Source organism: Magnolia sinica, chromosome 14, assembly GCF_029962835.1.
Source record: "Magnolia sinica isolate HGM2019 chromosome 14, MsV1, whole genome shotgun sequence".
Lineage (NCBI taxonomy): Eukaryota > Viridiplantae > Streptophyta > Magnoliopsida > Magnoliales > Magnoliaceae > Magnolia > Magnolia sinica.
This window is the reverse complement of record NC_080586.1, coordinates 68,218,414-68,242,103: the sequence shown is the minus strand read 5'-3', so window position 1 is coordinate 68,242,103 and position 23,690 is coordinate 68,218,414. Positions and strand designations below refer to the sequence as shown.

At 40.9% G+C, this 23,690-nt stretch overlaps 1 protein-coding gene across 5 annotated transcripts in view; it reads right to left on the bottom strand.

Annotated features, from left to right (window-relative positions):
- The window catches only part of LOC131226067 (preprotein translocase subunit SCY2, chloroplastic), a 77,863-nt gene that overhangs the window by 31,941 nt on the left and 22,232 nt on the right, over nt 1-23,690 (bottom strand). For 4 of the 5 annotated variants that reach the window (XM_058221735.1, XM_058221736.1, XM_058221739.1 and 1 more), the window contains exons 3-5: nt 18,469-18,560; nt 5,259-5,338; nt 5,041-5,130 (exon numbers count right to left, since the gene is read on the bottom strand). In XM_058221735.1, the coding sequence (XP_058077718.1) occupies nt 5,041-5,130; nt 5,259-5,338; nt 18,469-18,560 (262 nt within the window). The remainder of the gene's footprint in view (nt 1-5,040; nt 5,131-5,258; nt 5,339-18,468; nt 18,561-23,690) is intronic. The other variant, XM_058221740.1, reaches the window with a different exon arrangement.

Sequence of the window (23,690 nt, the reverse complement as noted above, 5' to 3'; positions counted from 1 at the left end):
GCAATGTCGTTTGTAAGGTAGATATCGAGAAGGCTTTTGATCATGTGGACTAGGATTATCTAGACTATATACCGTGTTGTCTTGGCTTCGGGTCAAGATGGCGTAGTTGGATCAAGGTCTGCATTTCTTCGGCCAAGTTCTTAGTCCTTGTCAATGGCTCCCCTATAGGTTTTTTCAGCTCCTCTTGTGGGCTCGGGCAAGGTGAGTCGCTATCCCCCTTCCTCTTTGCCATTGCTACTGAAGGTCCTAGTAGGATGTTGGGGAAAGATGAGTCAGCTAGCCTTTTCAGGGGCTTCAAGGTGGTGCAGTCGTGCCCCTTTGTTTCTCACATTCAGTTCGTTGATGATACGCTCCTCTTACGTGAGACCACTGAGGCAATTGTTGATAATCTTCAGAAAGTAATCCGTTATTTTGAGGACATCTTTGGCCTTAAGATTAACCTCTAAAAGCGAGATGTTGGGCATCAATCTTCCTCCCTTTGCTCTTTCTCTCGTAACAACGGATTTCAGTGACAAGACAGGCTCCTTCCCTTCTACCTACGTTGGCCTTCCCCTTTGCATTGGGAAGCCGGCCAAGCACCTTTGGGATGAGGTCATTGAGCGTGTCACATGGAAATTGTATTCCTGGAAAAATCTATTACCTATCCCTCAGGAGCTGGCTCACCCTAATCAAAGTCGCCCTTTCTAACCTTCCCACTTATTTTCTCTCCCTATGTTGTTTCCCTAAGTTGGTTTTGTGGAGGTTTGATAGGCTAAGAAGAGACACTTCTTGTGGAATGGCAACTCTAAGGGGCATAAATTCAGCTAGCTCAACTGGCCTAAAGTTTGCAGATCTCTCACAAAGGGGGTGCAAGTATGCAAGATTTGGCTATCTTTAATTTTGGCCTTCTAGGAAAATAGATTTGGCACTTTGATTTGGAGGCGAGCAGCTAGTGGAAAGAAATCTTAGCCAAGAAGTATGGCACTAAAGCTATGGGGTGATTCACCAAGTTCCTTTCTCTATCGAGCCTCTTCTATATGAAAAGCCATTACACTCCTTAGGCCCCACATGCACCAAGATCTCTCTTTGCCCTTGGTAACAGTGTATGCACATTGGGTTTTGGAAGGCCCCTCTTATCTCTTTTCCCTTCTATAGCCCATGTAGCCTCAAACTCATATGCTTATGTGGCTTCTTGTTTCTCTGATGTGGGGTCTGGGGTTTGGTGCCCTTGGAAGAGATCCTTATCGGATTTGAAGTTGAAAGAGTTTCTCAGGCTTTCGGAACTTCTACAGGGAGTTTGCCCTTCTCCAGAAGTTGTCAATTCGCCTACCTAGTCCCTGGAAAGCTTTGGCAAGTTTTTCGTTCGATCATTATTCAAGCTTCTTAGCAACCATTCCATTGCGGCCAGAAACATCTTTCCATCTTTCTTCTGATCTTATGGTGCTTTGCCGAAAATTGCAGTGTTTGTCTAGCTTTTGGCTAAGAGGAGAATCCTACCATTAACAATCTTCAGAGAAGGAGAATAGTTTGGAATCCATCAATCATTTGTTCATTCACTGCTCATTCGCTCAGAGGATCTGGTACTCTATCCTCAACTATTACCACAATTCTTGGGTCATGCCAACCACAGCTCTGGACCTTCTGTTTGCATGACATGGAGGACTGGGCAAAGATCTTAAAGCAATTTGGCACCTTTCTATCTTGGCAGTTATTTGGGCAACCTGAAGAGAGGAATTTCTAGTGCTTCCAAAATTCTTCCTCTCCTCCTCGCATGTTGGCCTTGATTTCCAGAGACATTACAAACTGGTCGTCTTGTCTTCCAATCTCATATCACAGTGTTCCTCCCTCCTAGGTTATTGCCCGGGCCCCTAACCCCCAATTCAAGTTGTATAATTGTTTAAGCTCTTCTTTGGCTTTGCTTCTATTTTGTTGTTGTTTTTTGTTTCTTTTTATAATTTAGTTTCCTTTTTTCCTCTGTTTTGTTTTCTTTGGCCTTTTGGCTTTCCAGAGGTCAGCAATACGAAACCCAGTGGGGAGTGAAAGAAACAACTAGCATCAATCTACACCAATGATAATTGTGATATTCAAGTGAAAATATAGAAACCCAGAAATTTCAATAAGGCTTTCTAGCCAAATTTTTGAGATTGTGTTTCTATGTGTATTTTAACAACTCCACTCAAGGTGTTCCACATCAAAAAAAAAAAAAAAATTGGTGGAGAAATCGCAATCCAAGAGCGGATTCGAGCAGAACCCCAAAGGTGAGAAAAGTTTAGTTAAATATTAGGGAGAAAACAAGTAGAAATCCATATCTATAAAGTGAAAACAGAAGAAATTGAGAAAATGTGAATTTCATCCATTTCACCCTTAAAACTGCATGGGTGTGATGTGGCATATTAATGCAAGGGCATTTTCACACCGAGCTCGAGTGGGGTCGTCTGTGGGATGCAGGGGCACACTCAGGGTGGGCGGGGCCCACGGGGGAGGTCTCGTGTTCGAGACTCCTCACCGGGGGTGATTAATGCGCATTTCACACCGGGCTCAAGTTGGGTAGCCTGTGGGATGCAGGGACACATTCGAAGTGGGCAGCCCGTGTGAGGCGGTACCCATGTGATTTGGGACCCACAAAAGGGGTTCGGCCGAGGTCCTAACCCATGAGATGTGGGGCCTGGGCTATGAGATAAAGGGATTAATTCGTCATGCTCTAACAGTTCGAGCTTTTAGAGCAAGTGGTTAATTGTCCTGCATCACATAATGTTGAGCGATTCAAAGAGCGATGATCAGACTCTGTCATCACCTGGCAATGGAGATGATAGGCAATGACAGCGACGACGGGAGTGATGATTGACTACACCTAGCAATGGAGATGATAGGCAATGACAGTGACAACGGGAGCGATGATTGACAATGTGTTTGTAGGGAGAGTCCAAGTCAGAGGCCTCTTAGCCCATTGACTACGGAGAGATAGTTTGACCATACCACCCAAGACCGAGACCATGGTACTTGTCCCACATCTGCATGTCCATGGGCAGGAAAGCCAAGTCAGTTTTTGTCGCATCATGAGAAACAACTGGGACACAATGAGAAAGTTATTGTGTGGAGCATTGGGTCCTTAGACATTCGTGATGGGCAAGGGGGTTTCCCCTCCAAGCCACGTTATAGATATAGCTCCACTTCTTATCAATGGTTAAAATCGGTCCATTGGGTATCATATCATCCTGACAGATACCTGATATGTATCAGACGATACTCTTGCAAAACTGCCCAAAAATCCACATGAAACGCAGTAAAGCATGTTAATAAACATTTCTTAAACCCCATCTCCCTCAAATATGAGATTTTAACATGTGAATCAAGAGGTTATTGGTGCGACTCATCTTTATCATTGAGCCTCAATACCGATACATATCAGGCGATATACATCACTTCCAAACAATACTTTCAACCTGCTTTGTATGGCCACGGGATGAGCGATCCAATGGCTATGGCACCCATTCATAGTCATCAGACTATGGCTACAGATATAGACAGGAGTGCATTGCTATGGACAGTGCATCCAGAATATAAATATGGGTGTGGAGGTGTGCAGCCACAGTCAACGCCAATAGGAGCAATGGTCATAGTTATGGTGAGTGCTCCAATCCACCAATGGCAGTCCGCTCCACATTGTTGAGGATGAGTACCATCATAACTTAGAGATTGCCTGGTATCATAACCTCACGGGTGAAGGACAGTACCACGATTATGTGGAGAAACAATATTATAGCTCCCCAATGTGGAAAGGGATGACCAATTTTGTCAAATCGCATAAAATCACATAAGCCATCAGCTTGGGCTGATCACTTATGCCATCGCATAATCGCATAAGCGATCGCTCAGGCTTATGGCTTTTCTTTTTCTTTTCTTTTTTTTCTTTTTTTAAAAAAAAAAAATTTAAAAATAGAAAAAATAGAAAGAGAAAAAAAATCTAAAATTTTAAGAAAAACTATGTATAATTATTACAAGTGATTGGATTGGGGTTTATTTACCTATTTCATTGTAGTTTGACTATTAGGCCATCTATATGTTGAGTTATATTATATTATATATAACAAAACAAATTTAAACAATTAACAAGTTACACTAAGAAAGAATTAATTATTGAAAATTACAAATATAGAAATTGTATTGATAACTTGAATCTTGATGAGTTAATGCATACAATACAAGTTACAACTTATTACACTCTACAATAAACTTGATCATTGGCCATTATGCCATGGATTATGAAATTATGCCATGATTATGCGATTATGCCATTGCATAATCATGGCATACTTCCTGCATGGCATATGTGACCATGGCATAAGAGATATGAGCCATGGTATCGCACATGACAACACTGGGAAGGACGACTTCAAGCCGGCTCATAACTCCATGCGGATCTACAACCAAGGTATTTTTTTTGTTCTTTTAGAATTTGGTTGTATTCTTTGTGTTTTAATGCTTGTATTGAATGAAATTTGAATGATATGAACTCATTTTGGAAATAATTGCATCACTTATGGCCAACAGCACATAGTGTTGTCCCCTAAACAATGGAAAAGCATTATGCATAGTTTTCTTGTGATGCTTTGAGTTCTAAGCAGGTAATCATTTATCTTTTAACATCTCCTAAAGTTTCACTAAAAAATGACATTGTTTTCCTTAAGCTTCCCCAATGTTTCCCTCATACTATGATACATTACGCAATACATGCAATATCTCCCAAAGATTCCAATGATAGATCCGTATGACAAGGGTCTGATACCAATACTCTGATCACTGTCAAGCATATCCCGCTGCAAATCGAAGAGGCTCATATGGAAACTAGACACTTCATATTATAACATAATATCATAAGAGAAGGTTGAATGGTTTAATCTACCATTATCATTTTTGTTGATCACTACAAGGTTTTTTGGTCAAGTGCAGAATGTTGCTGCATATGCAGAAAATTATCATTAAACCAGTTCTATTTCCAACCAAATGAATAAAAGCATAAAACAAGTTTCAAAATAGAAAGGGATTATGAACAACGCATACCTTTGGCTGGATGCATAGATTGAATAAGGAAGAGAATAACAAGCAAGGATCACAGCCTCTAGGATTGCAAATCCAAGTGAGATCCACCATCTGAAATTGAAAGATATCCAAAAAGTTGAGCATCTTAAAATTGGTATATCACACAAGCCAAGATAGGATAGAACATAATTGCAGAACAAGGACTTGTCTCACTACTTGAGAAGAGTAACTAGACACACATATAGCCCTTAATCTTCTCATGGCCATCTAAGCCTTCTTTCCGCAGCTTCACTAAGGAAGGAACAACATGACAAAGTACCTGTTCAAGGGGTTGATGAGGTTATAATTTCTTGAATAGGAAAAGAACCCAGCAAAGAAAAAAGGCATGAGAAAGAAGCTTAGAAGACATGCATCAACAAGGACATTCAAGAGCATGGCTTCGTAACTTTTTAGTTCTACAGATTTAATGAAAAGAAATTATTATTGAACATAAACAAGCACGGCGTGATAACATTTAGTCTTCTAGACTAAGAATGAAAGAAGCCATATTGAATAGTAACTTCGAAGGAAAATTTTAAAAAAAAATAAAAAATGCTAGGAGTTGTTTGTAGGAACCATGAAAAACATTCAGAAGAAAAGGCTTCTTCTTTTTTCGGTCTTTTTGTTTTTGTTTTTTTTTTTTTTGGACGGATGGAAACAAAGGCTTATCACTGTTATTTTACCACAAGTGAGATCCCAGGAGCTAAAACTCAAATGCTCACAAATCCACACACCCTCATTTGTCATAGTGAAAAGCAGTGCATAAGGACAACAATAAATAAATGAAATCCAAAGCTCATTTCCCACTAACCACAAGTTAAGCATGAAAAGGACCCAAGAACTTTTGTTCTCCTGCTGAAGCTTAAGACTTGGCTTTCTAGTTTCTAATTCTAAATATTAATTTGTTATTCGAGTAAGAACTTTACCCCACTTTCCATTATGTATATGTCCATTGTTTCCTCAAGCTGGCATTGTAGCTCTTCCTCTCAAACCACAAAAACATGTATTTGTTTCCATGAATACCCAAATAGCTAAGGGACCAAACTATAGGCCATCAGCTCTCATTTTGAATTAGAATAAATTGTGCCCTTGGTCTTTGGAAATTGCTCTTAATCAGATTCTTCATGAATCTAATGGTATTGCTGATCTTTGGCAAGGGAGGGGTCGATAGTATAGAGAATGCTAATGTATTATATTTATAGTGTGTCCTTTTAGTGTAAGTGCATGTGCACACTTCCCTATTCCCCTGCAGTGTACTATATGCTTTTTCATAATAAAATATTATGTGTTAGGGCATGCAAGCCTAACACAGATCATCTCTCCCAAACTCTCCTCCTCCTCCTCTCTCAATATTCTCATCTCTTCTTCACATTATCCTCATCAAATCTTTTTCTACTTGGTATCAGAGCAAGTTCAAGGCATTCCGCATCCAACAGGTTGAGAGGCGACACGTCACCTTGCTGACGTCAGCGTTGTACGGACCATGGGCTCTGTTTGAGCTAAAAGTTTAGGGGTTTGATAGATCTTGATTTTAGAAGATTTGTCATGATTTTTTCAGAATTTATTGGACCTCATTTCATGGTATTTTGGGCGAAATAGAGAAATTCGAAAATCGGTTCCAGATTCCGTTTTTCTTTGATCTACCTCAAATCGGTAAGCTTTTCTTCGGTTTCTTTGCTCAAGATGGACCGAAATCTTCCTCCCAAGCTATCCATGGTGGATTTTTTACTTAAGATCAATGTTTGAGAGGTTTTTAACCTCAAATGGGCGTGCGGCTGGGCCGTTTTTCACTCGGTCAGGCCCTATTTGACTGCGTTTCATGGTATTTTGGATGATTGATATTTGTTTGAGGTTTATCTCTTGTTATGTTGAAGGATTGAGTGAGATAGAGTTGTTTGAATCAATCTTTCTTGGCATAGGTTTATTTCTCTTGGACTCTATTATGGCTGACAAAGGGCCCTCATCTCTTGGCATAGGGTCTCTTGAATCTAACCCCTTGCAGATTACCTCCATTAAGTTGAATGGTGACAACTATCTTCAATGGGCACAATCTGTAAAAGTATTTTTAGGAGCCCGTGACAAGTTGTCGTATATTTTGGATGATTCCCCAAGCTCTACAGATGTTACCTACAAGTCTTGGACAAAGGAGAATTATCAAGTTATTGCATGGTTGTTGAATAGCATGGATTCCTCGATTAGCCACTCAGTGATGTTTTTATCCTCGGCTAAAGGCATTTGGGATACGCTTCATGATATGTTCTCGGAATCTCAGAATTTTTCACGGGTATTCCAGCTTATTCAAGAAATTGGTCGGTTTCAACAAAACTCCAGATCCTTAAAAGACTACTATTCGATGCTTCGGGGTATGTGGGATGAGTTGGATATGTATCAACCTCTTCCTTCCAAATGTAAAGAGGATCATGAACATGCTCATAAGCAACGGGATGATACTCGTATCATGCAGTTCCTCGCTGGGTTGAGTTCTGATTATCTTCACGTTCGCGATCAGGTTGTTATGCAGGATCCTCTTCCCCCATTGACGACAGTCTATGCCATGTGTCAGCGTGCTATGATCTCTACTCTTCCTTCTCATTCATTTGTGCCACCCGAGCGTTCGGCACATCTTGTTGGCGATCAGTACTCCCTTGGTCTTAGGGTACCATCCTTGAGCTCAGGGCGCATTTCTGGTTTTAGTGGTCGTGGTAGAGGCCGCGATCTAGATCGCAGTCGCGGCGGCCGTAGTCGTAGTGGTCGTAGTGGACGTGGACGAGGACGTGATGGTTCCCGCATTTGTTCACATTGCGGTGGAACTAATCACACTATTGATTATTGTTGGCAGCTACATGGTCGTCCTACGTATGCCGCTGCTTCTGTTGCTTCCACTGTTGCTTCTGAGACACAGTCTTCCACCCCGACAGCTGAGCAGTCTACTTCAGGGGAGTCTCTTATTATTTCTCGGGCGGCATATGATGCCTTTATGTGGCTTCACATTCGGGATATTCCTGAGCCTTCTCACGCAGCTTCGGCCCAGTCAGGTACCGCCCTTCTTGCGTCATCCTCTCCTACCTCCTGGGTCATTGACTCTGGAGCTTCCTCCCATATGACTGGTAAGTTGCAATTCTTTTCTTCTTATTCTTCTTCTTCTTCTCCCACTCAGTATGTCACAGTCGCAGATGGAACCCAATCTCCCATCTCTGGGATTGGTTCCATCCCTCTCTCTTCTTCCTTGTCTTTGTCCTCCGTATTGCATGTGCCTCGTTTTCCATTAAACTTATTGTCTGTTAGCTCTCTTACTAAATCACTCAATTGTTCCATCACCTTCTTTCCTTCTTATTGTTTGTTTCAGGACCTACAGACGAAGAGAGTGATTGGTGGGGGGCATGAGCGAGGAGGCGTTTATCTTCTCGATGATACACCTGTTGCCGCTTCTAGTACCCTTTCTCTAGATCAAGAGTCCATGACTCGGTGGCATTGCCGCTTAGGCCACCCATCCATTGCTAGATTGAGACTTTTATTTCCCTCCTTACCTGTCACTAAACCATTATGCTGTGATATTTGTGAATTGTCTAAACATCATCGTGCTACGTTTCCTCCTAGCTCTTCTGGGAAGAAATCTCAACCTTTTCTTCTGGTTCACTCGGATGTTTGGGGACCAGCTCCGGTTACCTCGACTTTTGGATTTAGATATTTTGTTACCTTTATTGATGATTATTCCCGCATGACTTGGATTTATCTTTTGAAATCTAAAAGTGAAGTATTTGATGCATTTAAAGTGTTTTATCATGAAGTGTGCACTCAATTTCATTGTTCCATCAAATCCCTCCATTCTGATAATGGGGGAGAATACATGTCTACTGCCTTTCTGTCCTTCTTGCAGGAACGTGGTATTTTATCTAGGACGTCATGTGCTCGCACTCCTCAACAAAATGGTATTGCAGAACGAAAGAATCGTCATCTTCTTGACATTGCTCGCACCCTTCTACTTGGTATGCATCTACCCAAACATTTTTGGGGTGATGCTCTTTTAACTGCTACTTTTCTTATTAATCGTATACCCTCACGTATTCTGTCTTATAAATCTTCATTTACTATTTTATATCCTCATGATAACCCATTTCCTCTACCACCTAAAGTTTTTGGTTGTACATGCTTTGTTCAAATTTTGGATGGGAGTAATAATAAACTTAGTCCCAGGGCGATTAAATGTGTCTTTATAGGGTATACTCGGAGTCAGAAAGGTTATAAATGCTTTGACCCATTGACTCGCAAGAAATATGTCTCTGCGGATGTCACCTTCTTTGAGGATCTTTCTTTTTTCTCCTCTCCAGGCAGATCCCTCTGTGATCCTCTTGCGCGTCAGGGGGAGTATAACTGTTATCCTCTTTCCACTAATGATCATGGGAAAACTCCTCTCCCCTCTATTCAGCATCCTGTTGGTGATATGGTTGAGCCTAAGCCTCTGCGGGTGTATCAGCGTCGAGATAAATCTTCACAAGCTCAGTCATCTACCCTTCCGCTTACTTTGGATGTTGGTTCAGGTGACTCTCCTAACTCAAGTTTAGATCTTCCCATTGCCTTGCGCAAAGGGTCACGATCTTATATTCTATTTGGTATCTTCCTATGTGCACACTTCCCTATTCCCCTGCAGTGTACTATATGCTTTTTCATAATAAAATATTATGTGTTAGGGCATGCAAGCCTAACACAAATCATCTCTCCCAAACTCTCCTCCTCCTTCTCTCTCAATATTCTCATCTCTTCTTCACATTATCCTCATCAAATCTTTTTCTACTGATAGATCTGTGTATTCTTATCCATTGCCTTGATGGATTTTGCTTCTTCATTCCCTTTTGGGGGTTCTTTAATAAAATTATTTGTTATTGATGAGAATAACAAAAGACCTTGACAAAAGGTATCCAAACAATCAAATACAAATGCACATATGGGAAATGACATGGATACTGCATTAACTATATTCCTTCTTTTAATTACTTAGAATATATTATATGCTATAGTATCTACTGTACATTATGAGGAACACCCCATCCATGGTGGAGCTGATCATATAAATGGTTTGAAAGTCCAAAAAATGGGCCCTACATATTCAGTATCCTGTGCATCAGCAAACTGTTTCCTGGTATGCAGGAGCCTGGAATTCCTCTTACACTACATTGTGCTATATTACAAACAATGTACATATTTTAAAGCTATGATGCAATTGATATGAAATAGTTAAAAGATAACTATCGTGTATCTTACTACCTTTTTATGAATGGATACTTTTATTAATCAAGCAAAACAACAAGCACTACAAAAACATTGAAGACTAAGTGAAAATCTTCACAAAGTGATAGCAAAAGGAGATACAAAAACAGCAATGGCATGGTATAAAATTTTGTGCTAGCCCAACTTGGCCTCGCAATCCTTTATCCACTTCACTGCCTTTCACTCTCCCACAAAATTGAATCCCAACACACATAAAACTAGTTCCTCTGGATTCTCCTCGCTTAACTATCTAACGCAGAGCAAAAATTCTGTACTACCCCTGAAGAGCACTCTTTCCCTTTGAATATACGATCATTGAGCCTTGCTAAGCTCACACGCGTGTAAAAAGTTGGCTAATTCACAATCCAACACATGTGCGAGCATGGCAAACGGGAAATATCCAAGTCATCCATCAAGTGGACCTCAACCTCCTATAGGTGTTGCTGCCCAAAGACAAGGGCGATCCACTCGATAGATGTGCAATGATATTAGAAATAGGTGGATAAGTTAGAAAATTGCAGCCAATTTTTTCACAAACATACATTAGATCAGGTTTTTATTTTTTGAAAGGCCATTTGTTCAGTTAAACATGGCCCACCTGACTAATGGACAGATCTGATTCTTGTATAAGGTATCTTTATAGCACATGCATACGTTTTTCAGCTGGGTACCTTCTCTCCACTTCACTTCCTTGAACTGGCAAATGGAGTACCAAGGTGGTCTTAGTGCTCTCTTTCGAAAGCGAAGGCGTGGCATGTGCATTAGCTGACTTGTACACGTGGCTTAGCAAAGCTCATGACCATTTCTCTCTTTCCACAATGACCAAATCATCCCTTTTAGAGCATGAGACCACAATATCCTTCCTCTAGCTTCCATTTGGCTCCTTTCCACTCCAAACAAAGCTCCCTAACTCTTCTTTTTTTTTATGACGTCAGGGTGTCCCCGCCCCATTTTGAGGCGATACTATTCCCTGCGGATGCACACAATCACCAGCAAACCACGTGCATCAGGTATTCCCAGGGAGGAGAATCGAACTCATGTCTGTGAGGAGCACACCCACGACACTTGCCATTCGCCCAAACCCCGTGTGGTTTGATCCAATTCACCCCAAAGTTTCTGAATACCGCTGCCCATACTTGCCATGCATGGTTACAATGAATTAGTAAACATGAGCTGTTCTCTGCTTCTTTACACATTGGACCTGTTAGGCATTTGAATCCCTCTTCTCTGCATTTACACATTAATAAATGCGAGCAGTTCTCTGCTTCTTTACACATTGGAAATCTGTTACGCCAGGTATCTTACAACTTCCAGATAATTCTTCACTCCTCGCGGTTTTCCTAGTGATTTCATCTTTTAGTAGTAGTAGGGCTGCCAACGGTTGAGTTCAGGTTGGGTCCTAGACTCCTAGTCTGTCCATATCCAAAGGGAGTCACGTTCAGGTCCGGGTACCACATTTGAGGTCCCATGCCAGAACAAGATCGGTTCAGGTACTCATCCTATCTTGGGACTCTAGCTTTGGATTGGGTTAGGGTTCAGGTCAGGTTTGCATGGTTTAGATAGCCTGAATGATTTAGTGACCCCAACTAGGTTTGAGCCTAATTTCGAAGCGTCGAGACTCAGCACTTGGACAGTTTCCCAAGGATCCAGTTCCGTACATGTTGAGGGGCCATGGTTCAGTAAGCCAGATTGTTGATGTGATGGTCCACACCATGGATGGAGGATGCCCCAAGCTGCTTATATAGTAGAGGTTCCTCAATTACTCTCTCAATTACCACAACCAACAGTTCTCCAGTAAAGTCGCATCTCAAGAAAATAAAAAACATAGAATTTGCCAATATGGAAAACCATGTGCAAGATCCAAGCAGTCCAAGTGGGCCACATGGTGTAGATATTATCACCCAAAAGCCAGCCTCAACTCATCAACTGAGCCATACTGTATGAAATAAAGGGATGGATAAACAGATCTTTTCTAAATGCTTGTTTGTTTTATAAATTGTAGCCAACACGATAAGTAAACCTGTCAGATTTTTAGGCTAGGTATCTACACAGTCCAGCCCACCTGTCACCAGACGGACTGTTCACATACCACATGTGCCACATTAGCATGTGAACTGGCGTGTGGATAGACAAGGCAGTACACCATGTGGGCTTAGCAAACTCTAATTTGATTTGTTTATATATATATATATATATATATATATATATATATATATAACTATTAAACTTAACCAGTTACATGACCCAGCCTGACCTTACCCAATTAAAATTAACCTGGGTACCCCACATTTGCCCAATTAGGTACCTGATACGACCTGATTTTTAAACAAGTCAGAAATTAATATCGCCGATATTATCGGTGTCGCCAGACCTGCGATACCGAAACCCCAATATTTCGTTTCTCTTCTAGATGTCGCCGATATTTTCGATATTATCGGCGATATTTTCGGATCACTGGCAAAATAGGCAAAACAAATGCCGTGTTTTCGGCGACATTAGGCGACGACCCTCTTATTCGGAAAAAAAAAATATAGAAGAAGAAGAAGAAGAAGAAGAAGAAGAAGCTCTCTTACCTTTTTACTCAAGATCTACCCAAGGAGTGGCCTTCGGCTGAATTTGGTTGTCCAATCGTGGTCAACAGCGCCGGATCTTTCACAAGAACGAAAAACCTAAAATCCCCTTTTTTCTTCGAATGGAATAGCTTTGAAAGGAAACTGGATTCTACCTAGGCTTACGGGGATTTGATTTGGGATTTGAAAAAATATCAGAATTTGGGGAGAGATTTTTGGAAGCTTTAACAAAAACCCATCGAAATCACCATCGTCGGGGTCGGTTCATCAAAAAAAGGGAAGTGGAATGGGTGGTGTACACACAGTAGCTGTATAGCTGCTGTAGGTACGTGGCGTGCGCAGACGAGCACTAACGCTCCTCGAGCTCCGAGTTTACGAACGGTTCAAAGGAGATTAAAGTTACGTGGGCCCCACAGTGATGTATTTATTATATCTACACCGTTCATCTATTTTTGGAGATTATTTTAGGGCATTATCCAGAAAATGAATCATATCCAAAGATCATGTGGACCACACCACAAATAGCAGCGGAGATAATGATTTTCACCATTAAACAATTCGTTGGGCCACCATAACGTTTTGTAGGCCCCACCATGATGTATGTATTGTATCCTTACCGTCCATCTATTTTTCGAGACAATTTTAGAGTATGAGATCAAAAATGAGGTATATCCCAATCTCAAGTGGACCACATGACAGGAATAACGTGGACCATTAAAAACCTTTTGGGACCTATAAAAGTATTGGATGAAGCTAATATTTGATTTTTGCCCTCATCTAGGTCTGCAGATTGAATATCAAATAAATAGTACAGTGGGCCATAGGAGGATTTTAACGGTGGATATCCAATCATTATTGTTTTCATGTGGTGTGGTTCATTAGAGATTTGGATCTGACACATTCTTTATCTTTGTACACTAAAATGATATCTTCCAATAGTTGGATGGTGTAGATACGAAACATAAACCATGGTGGGCCAGATAACAGCTACATGTCACTACAGTGGCAAGTCTTGCCGCTCAACCTGTCGTAGCTAAGCCACCAACTCAAGTACATATGTATTTGAGTACTGAGTAAATTATGTGGGGTCCACCATGATTTACATATTTTATCCACTCCGTCCATCCATTTTAAACAAATAATTTGAGGGCTTTAGCTCAAAAACCAATTATATCCAAATCTCAAGTGGACCTCACCACGGAAACAATGTGAATTGAAATTATAACATCTAAAATTCCATGAGGTCTAAGAAAATCTGGATCAATATATTATTTGTGTTTTTCCTTCATCCATGTCTTTGTGACCTTATGGACAGGTTAGATGACAAATAAACATCACTGTAGGCCCTACCAAGGTTTCAACTGTGAAAATCATTACTACCAATGTTTCATGTGGTGTGGTCCACTTGAGCTTTGGACATGCTTCAAATTTCGAAACAACTATTAAAATGAGCTGAAAAAATGGATGGTCAGCGTGGATAACCCGTGCACATTCATAGTGGGCCACAGTATTACTCTCAACGGCCACGAGATCTGAACAATGATTACGAGTCACCTTGTCATTCTATATAGGGATGAAATGTTCCCATAAAAGTGTATTTTTTTAAATGCATTTACTTTTACATGTCTTAATTATTATAAGCTTACATTTGTATTACATAAACTCATTTTGGTTATTATTTGAGTGATTTCTTACGACAACGCGTGCCTTTTGGCCCCCATTAAATGGAAACTTCTTATTTAATGCATTCTTTTTGTAATTTTTTCAATCCTAAATATGTAAATATGTGTATTTAGACATGTCATGAAGTTTCACTGAAAAATTCCACCATTTTCTCCATGTTTCCCCCTTTTTCCCTGTATTTCCAGTTATCGGCGATATTATCGGCGATAACGATATTATATCTTTATCTCTAGCCAGCGAAACTTGTAGCGATACCCCAATTAGGTACCTGATACGACCTGATTTTTAAACAAGTCAGAAATTTTGAGCGAAACCCATTTAAATTGGGCCAGGTCCCCTGGGTATCCATGGATCCAGGTACCAGATGACAGCCCTAGCCACACAATGAAGACCACCAGAGTTTCCCTATAATCAATGAACAGCCATGGCTCGAAGTCCTTCATAAACTACTGAGCTGCAGCAGCATTTTGGTCTCATATCCACGGCGTTTTTTAAAAAACTTCTATCAGGGTGTCATAGATTTCTTTTGCTTTGACATTGAATGCATTGGCATTTAGGTACTGACTTGCTTGTCAGACCACTTTCTGACATGTTAGCACAACCTAGTGATAGGATCATGAAACCCAGATTGGCCCGATCCCTGCTTCTTCTCCAAATGAAACTCCCATTAATTGATTTGCCTCATCAAGAGAGAGAGAGAGAGAGAGAGAGAGAGGGAGAGAGAGAGAGACAACCCTGCCGTTCTTTTTATTACTAATCTAGTTGTACAATTCTTGTTTTTTCTTTGTTTCTTGTACTTTTTTCCTACTTTATTGGTTCGAAGTGTCACACCCTTTTTCTTTGAAGTGGATGATGAAGAGGATGACAAATGTCATATTGTGAGTTTTGTGACCATGAGACATTTCCAAAATATCAAAAAAAGATCCATTATCCAAGCATAAAAAGGTTAACTGTGAAAACATGTCAAAGATTTTTCTACCTTCCTTTCTTAACAAAGAACACATAATAGAAATGGTATTATGGTTAACGTTAATGTGTAGGAGCCTAGGTAATGGATGCTAGTACTCATACATTGTTCACTACATCATTTCATTCTGCGTAATTGGAAGAAATCAATAACAAAGTCTTCCAGTGCAGAGGTTGTTGCACTACAGACCTTTGGTTCCTAGATTAAAGTTTACCAAGAAGTCACCATCAAGGTTTCTAAGGGAAACTACGGAAACCTATCTTTAAATTTCCATATTGTTTTTCAATCAGAAGTCCACAAATGAGCTTATGAATGAAGACACAAAGTAAAGACCACACTTACATTCCACAGTTCTAGACACATGTTTGATCACCAGAATGCAGTTTATACTCCAGATAGCGCTGTTGGAAGACGATGAAGTCTTGGAAACATTTCTCCTCAGGATATGTTGGAATTTCAATGCAACTCTGACTTTGGGAGAGGAGGTTTTAACCAACCAGAAAACCATAAAGGAGAATATGAGGGGGAGGGAAAGGAAACATACCAGAACTCCCACCAAAGGATTTTTTTTGCTTGTATAATCTTAGTCGCATATCACGGAAGGGTGTTCTCCATAGTTCTGAGGCCCTTGAAGAAGTCTAGACCAGGTAAAGGGAAAAGAGCAAACAAAGTCCCCATAAATGCCTTTACAAAATGACACTCAATTCCACAGCAGGGTTCTGATGGAAACTGTGGTTTAGAGATTACTAGTCTATTCTTCTCTCCTCGATTCCCTATTTGTCTTTCTTAACCTTTTGTGCAGAGAAGCTAAGGATTCAGGGTGCTTAGAGGGAGCTGAGGAGGAAGGGCAAGCAGAGGAGCCTTCCAAAGGAGGAAGGATATCTACTTGTAGGTTTTTGTATGGTCGGCCTCCTGGGTCAGCTTGTTCTAGTGACCCTGATGCCCAGCATGTGTCCAAGTTACATGGCTGAGATATTATAGGGCATTTGTTCAACTTGAGTTGCCTAGAAGGTTGCTTAGGTTTGCCTAAATAAAGAAACAGAGCACTTGGATGGGAGGCTTGCTTCAAAATCGTAAGTGTAGTTCTAGAGGTTACAGTATGATTGTGTGCAGAACAAGGTATTCAAAATTGGTTACGTAACAGCTGTTACGTAATGGTAACAGTCATAATCGTTACGCATTACGGGGTCGAAACGGCCGTAACGCCTGATACGGGGGCCATAACGGCCCATATCATAATTCATAACAGTAAGTCGGTAACGGTGGTGGCCGTTATGGCCACCGTTACCGTTTTGGAACACCTTGGTGCAGAATGGATAGTTTTCAAGTAGTTTTAAGGATATTTTGAAAATGAAGTAATTTCAGGGCAAAATTTACTATTTTCCCTCGAACAAGAAATATCCCTACACGACTCAAAATGACCAAACCACTAAAAAAAAATAGCACTCTCCATCAAGTTGGAGAATAGGTTTTCATCTTGCTTTACCAGCTAGTCCTTTAGCAATCTTTTCCTAGTGATTTAGTGAAAATGTTTGCGAGTTATCTCCTGATTTCACAAAAAGGTACATATTTCTTTGAAAGCTGCCACCTTCCTAAGAAGCAATAATCCACCTCTATGTGCTTTCTTCATCCCGGAAATATGGGGTTGATTGAGATATAAAGGCATTTTGATTAACATATCCATGGGCTTCTGAAAATTTATGCAATAAGTCAGTATCAGCTCCTCAATCTTCACATCTTGTAACAGCCTCTTGCATTGCATTTTGATGCTCCAGCTGTGGGTTGTTGATTGTTCCTGTAGATGATTCAGCTCGTTGACTTGATGATTATCATTTCATGGCCAGTATCTGAATTTTCTAAGCCAACAACACCATATCATGGAAGAACAAGAGGACTCATTCAGCTTCTAAGTTGACTGGAGTGGCAAAATATATAGTGATGTCAGCTAAGTTGAGTGAAATCTAGAATCTAAATGGCCAAGCATTCACAATGGCACAAATAAACACCATTGATAAGCTAGGTGGACGGCAAAGCAAGTAAATATAATTATGACCGTACATTTTTTTTAAAAATCAATAATTACAGCATCTACCAAACATCCGAGTGAGTCTGCCCACCACTACAAGATCAACCCTGCTACAGTGGACAACTACTTCAAGGACAACGGCCAAGAAATTGACCTGCTGCCTTTCATACTCTCAAGTCTCAACCACCTTATCCACATTTTCTGATTGATGCTAGGACGGCCTGTTGTTCCTGCCAAATCAACCCCATCACCACTAAGAGTATTCCTCCAAAGAGATTGACCTTGCTGCCATGATACCTCGATTGCAGGCCTCCATGAGTGCAGCTATGGACATAGGCATTATTACCCCAAACAAGTTAGCCACAGATTTGCAGTAAATAGTCAGCAGATAAAGAATCCATGCTTTCAGCATCCCTCGAGCACCATGGTGTGCCGTAAAGGCCGTTACGTAAAGGTAACGGTGGCAATTGCTACACGTTACGGGGTCGTAACAGCCGTAACAGCCATTATGGAAAAAAAAAATGACCCGTAATTACCGTTAATGGCACGTTACATCCCCTATAAAGGCCATAATAGGCCTGTGATGATCTATTACGGGACATACAGGTTTTTCATACTTTTTAATCAACATTACGGGGCAGATACATGTTTTTCGGGGGTTTTTTCAATTGAGAGAGAGAGAGAGAGAGAGAGAGAGAGAGAGAGAGAGTGTAACGGCCGTTACAGGGCCGTAACAGCCATTATGCCCCATATCATAAAGGTAACGGTGGTGGCTGTTACGACCACTGTTACCGTTACAGAATAACAAAACCATTGATAATAAATTTTTCGAGCATACTGAAGTACATAACTGGTAGGCATAAATGTAAAATTGGCAACATGGAAGAATTAAGGCAAACCTGCATAAGAATTGATGCTGCAATCTGAGGACTGATTCCCAGCTGGAAAAGTGACAGCTTAAGCTCTGCCGAAAAATCGCCAAGTTCATCTGCTAAGAGTAAAGAGTGAATAATGAATATAGAATGAAATGCAGGAGATGAAGTTTAGGATAGCACCCGGTTACTCCCACACAAACATATGCAAATGCTGAAGAACCACATGGTCAACAAATATTACTAGCTAACATGGTATCCACTTCTTTGCAAAAAAAAAAAACATGAAATTGTCAGGCAAAACAATCCTATAAATCAGCTACATGCAGCTATTCAGCCATCCAGCATCGGCCACATACCCTCTTTACTTTGATGTTATTAGTCCTGTATCAATGACACCAGTTGCAATAATAGTTGTCCCTTAGACATCCCTTCCGTGGTTCATACTTGTAAACACTTGTTCCTTTCTATATGGAAGTCATGACTCATTTTTTAAAGGTGTTTCCCATTGGCACAATGTGTCCATTGTAGAAATTGTGCTTTCCTGATGTAGGAAGGGTATTCCTTTGCAATGTTTCACACAGAAACTATAAAAATCAAATCCAAATTCAACCAATCAAAAGCTGCACTATGTCAGACCTCAAAAAAAAAAAAATGCTTATAGACTCTTTTGAACCCTAATTGTAGCCTAACTATGAAACCAACTTATAAATAAATGACTCCTTCACTTTAAAGACTAGGAATTCAGTTTTACTAAACTAAATAAATAAATAGCATTAAACTGTTTGGATAGAGGGAAAAGAAAATAAAAATGGGAAATGAAAATGGTTGTTTATTGATGTAGCCAAAAAAAAAAAGTAGATTCCATTCAGCAATCATAAGCCTTTCCTATAGTCAAATTCTCTAGGACAAGATATAAGATGACAGTTGTCTTACAAATATGATATTTCCACTTCCTCCCCTGAAAATGGAATCCATTGGAATCTATGCTTCAATAGAGCTAGTAGTCATGGATACCATTGGGCATTATTACCTTTTCTTTTCTTTTCCTCTGTCCGCATATCCAAACAGACCCTAAATTCCAAACTTACGCCTAAAAGTTCATAAATAACAGCTAGCTCTCATAAACAAAAAATCATAATTTAAAATTACTAAACAGTTAAAGATATGAAATTCTACGACTAGTAGTACCCCCAAAAGTTCAAAAAATGATAGGTAGCTCTCACAAACAGAAAATCACAATCCAGAGTATCAAACAGCTGATTTAGGGTCCAAAACAAGCACAGATCGCGAAGCAGGTTAGCCCAAGGCAATCAGCAGAAAGTCTGATCCCAGTGTGCCCTAGTGGCTGCGGGTGCAAATCGTGCCTCTCGCATGTTGGGATACGTAGGACTGCATTATTTTGAAGGTCGGTCTCAACACCTCCCTTAACGAGATTAAATGAGATCAACTCCTACCTCTCACATGTTCGGGTAGAGTAGAGAACTCACGATCTATTATAAGTGAGATTAAGGCTCTGGACACTGTTTGGCCAATTATCATTTAAATTGTGACTAGTGTTCGCAATATCAATAATATTGACCGATATATCGGCTGAAATTATTGTTATCGCTGGCCAGCAAGACGAAACCCATCAGAAATCCTAGAAATAAATAAAAATAAAAATAAAAAACAGAATTCTTTGTATCGTGCAATATATCGCACGATATTTTGCGAAATCCCCGATATTAACAATACTATCGCACATTACAGAGCCAACAACCATTCAAGGAGAGAATTTCCACGACAAAACGCCAGGAATGCCAGGCTTGCAATATTACCGAAAAATTGAAGGAAAAAAAAAAAACCAAAAATAAAAAGAGGGAAAAGCTTTCAATCCATGTAGGAGAGGGGATTTCGATACCTGTAGAAGAAACGAGCATGATTGGAAGCTGAATTTGGTGGGTCACTCGATCGAGAGATAGCGGTGCGCCATAAGTGCGAAAAAACCTCGATTTTCCTATTTTTTTTCATCGAATAGGGGAGAGATTTTCCGCGAAATGAAGATTTCGGCCACAAAAATCTGCCAAATTCGTGGGGATTTTGGATTTAGGGTTCCGGACCTTCCGGAACCCTTTCGTGCGGTGAAAATGGCTTCCGATGCCATTTACGGAAGTGGATCGGGTGGTGTACCGCACACCAGCAACTTGGCTGGTGAGTTGACAAGTTTTGTGGGCCCCACCATGAGGTACGTGTTATATCCAAACCGTTCGTCCATTTTGCGAGATCGTTCCAAGGGTTGAGCCCAAAAATAAGACAGATCCAAAGATCAAGCGGACCACACCACAGAAAGTAGGGGGAGATTAAATGTCTACGATTGAAACCTTCTTGGGGTCGCAGAAGTTTTCGATCAGTCTGATATTTGTTTTTCCTCTTCATCCATGTTTGTGTGGCCTTATGAATAGATTGGATGGAGAAAAAACATTACGGTGGTCCCTACGAATCTTTTAACGGTGGGAATCATTGTCCCGCTGCTATTTGTGGTGTGGTCCACTTGAGCTTTGGATATGACTCATTTTTTGTTACACGTCCTAAAATGATCTCGCTAAATGGATGGTGGGTGTAGATATAATAAATACATCATGATGGGGCCCACTGAGCTTTGATCCTCTTTCCATCGTTTGCACGTACATACACCAACGAGGTCGCTAGTGTGGAGTACAACAGCTAATTCGCTTCCTTTAAAAACGGGCTCTATGGGGTCCACCTTGATGTATATGTTTTATCCAGGCCATCCATCCGGTTTTTCATATCATTTAAGGACATTATGCCAAAACTTCAGCAAATCCCAATCTCAGGTGTACCACACCAGAAAAAGTGGTGAATGACCATTAAAAGCATTTTATAGGCCAAGAAAGTTTTCGGTTGAGCTCATCTTTATATATTCCCTTCATCCACTTCTGGTTGACCTTATCAACAAGTTGGATGACAAATAAACATTACGGAACTACTTAAAGTGGGCCTTCATATTTTTTTAATGGTGAATGTTCAATCATCATTGTTTCATGTGGTGTGGTCCACCTAAAATTTGGATGTACTTAATGTTTGGGACAACGTCCGAAAATGAGTTGAAAAATCGAATGGACGAAGTGGATATACAACATATCATCATGGTGGGCCCTACAATAAGGGCAACACCCACCAAGTTGTTACCCGTGTAACACCAAATCCACACCCGTAAGGAGTGTGGTTCCGTGCGATTGGCTGCACTTAGAGGCGTACACGAGTCGAGCTGAGCCGAGCTTTGCCCAGCTCATGCTCGACTCGGACTACTCGAGTCTCAGCTCGTGCTCGGCTCAATCGAGTTCGAGCCCGGCCAGTGGTCACTGGTCGGATGGGTTCTGCTACTCGGATGGCCGGAAAAAATGGAGAGAGTGGAGGATAGGACTCACTTTCGAAGAGAAGCTCGTTCGGACAGACGCTGGAAGAGGGAATGTCGCCGTGCGGAGAGTATTAGGCGGAGCTCGTCCGGACAAACGCTGGAAGAAGGAAATGCTCGTCCGAATAGACGCTGGAAGAAAGAAATGTCGCCAGACAGTCGCTGGAAGAAGGAAATGTAGTCGGACAGACAACCGATTTGGACGATTTGGAGGTAGAAATTGGGCAATTTGGGCGAAAGGGAGGGAGAACAGGTAGGGTTGCTGGTTTGGGCGTACTGGGTAGGGTCAGGCGACTAGGTAGGGTTTTTTAAAAATCCTTTATATACTAACTTAAAGTTGAGTCAAGTCGAGTCGAGCCGAGTCGAGCTATGTCCAGCTCGGACTCGACTCGAAATGTTCCGAGTGCCCAAAATATGGCTCGACTCGATTTGAACAGCGTTTCGATCCGAGTCGAGTCGAGCTTTTTCGAGCCGAGTCGAGCGAGTTACCGAGCGTAGGCTACTTGTGTACAACTCTAGCTGCACTCAAGACGATGCAGCCCTTACGGTGGGGCTCGCATTGATGTACATTCTACTCATCCATTGGGAGAGATTATTTTAGATCATGAGACAAATAATGTGTCGAATCCAAAGCTCAAGTGGACCCCACCACACAAAACAATGGGGATTGAACGCCTAGCATTAAAAACTTTGTGGGGGCCATAGAAGTTTTCGATCAAGCTGATATTTGTGTGGTCGCTTCGCCCATTTCTACATGAACTTATGAATAGGTTGGATCTCAAATAAACATCATGGTGGGCCCCACAGAAGTGGTTTAAAGTTTCAACGATGGGTGTCATTCTTCTCGTTGTTTTCTGTGGTAGGGTCCACTTGAGTATTGGATCGGCCTCATTCTTTGGCTCAAGCCCTAAAATGGTCTCTCCAAATGGATGGACGGTGTGGATACAACACACATAATGGGTGGGGCCACAATCAGGGTCCCGCGCAAATTGTTCTCTAGCTCATGCTCTAAAATGACCTCTTAAAATGGATGGATGGTATGGATACAATCCATACATCATGGTTGGGCCCATAGTCAGGGTCCACCCTCGTTGGGGCCCTAATAAGTTTTTAATGGTGGGCGTTCAAGATCCATTGTTTCCTGTGGTGTGGTCCACATGAGAATTGAATCTCCCTCATGGTCATGTGGGGCTAGTGGTGGGGGCCATCATGATGTTTGTGAGAAATCCACTTTATCCATCCATATTTTTTGGGGCATATTAGTTGTCCATTATGCATCTGAATATAGTTGTCTTAGTTCAATCGGACAACGCGTAGCTTACGACCTTATACAAATAAAACCTATTATGTGCACTTCTTTTTTGAGATTTTATGATTTAAAAGCCTGTATTAAGGCCTTTTTTAATAATCCTTGAAGTTTCATTGAAAAATTCAATCATTTTCCCAATGTTTCCCCATGTTTCCCAAAAAGTGCAATAAATTATGTGAGGCAAATGATATATCCCGCGCGATAACCGATACATATATGTATCCCAAGGGTGCGATACATTGCACGATATTGATATTTCGAACATTGATTTTGACAACAAGTTCATCCATTTGGTTCTTCTTCTTATTATTATTATTCTTCTTCTTTTGGAAGTGTAACAAAGAATTTTATTCAAAAGGCGCCGAGCTATCACCACAAACTACAAAGAAAGCAGAAAAGAAATATTACAATCCTTTAAAATAGATGCATTTGAGGCCCAATCCTAACAAAAGACAAAGCCCTAACCAAATATTCGCTTCCTTGCTAGAGACATCACGGAAGCATCTCTCATTTCTTTCTCCC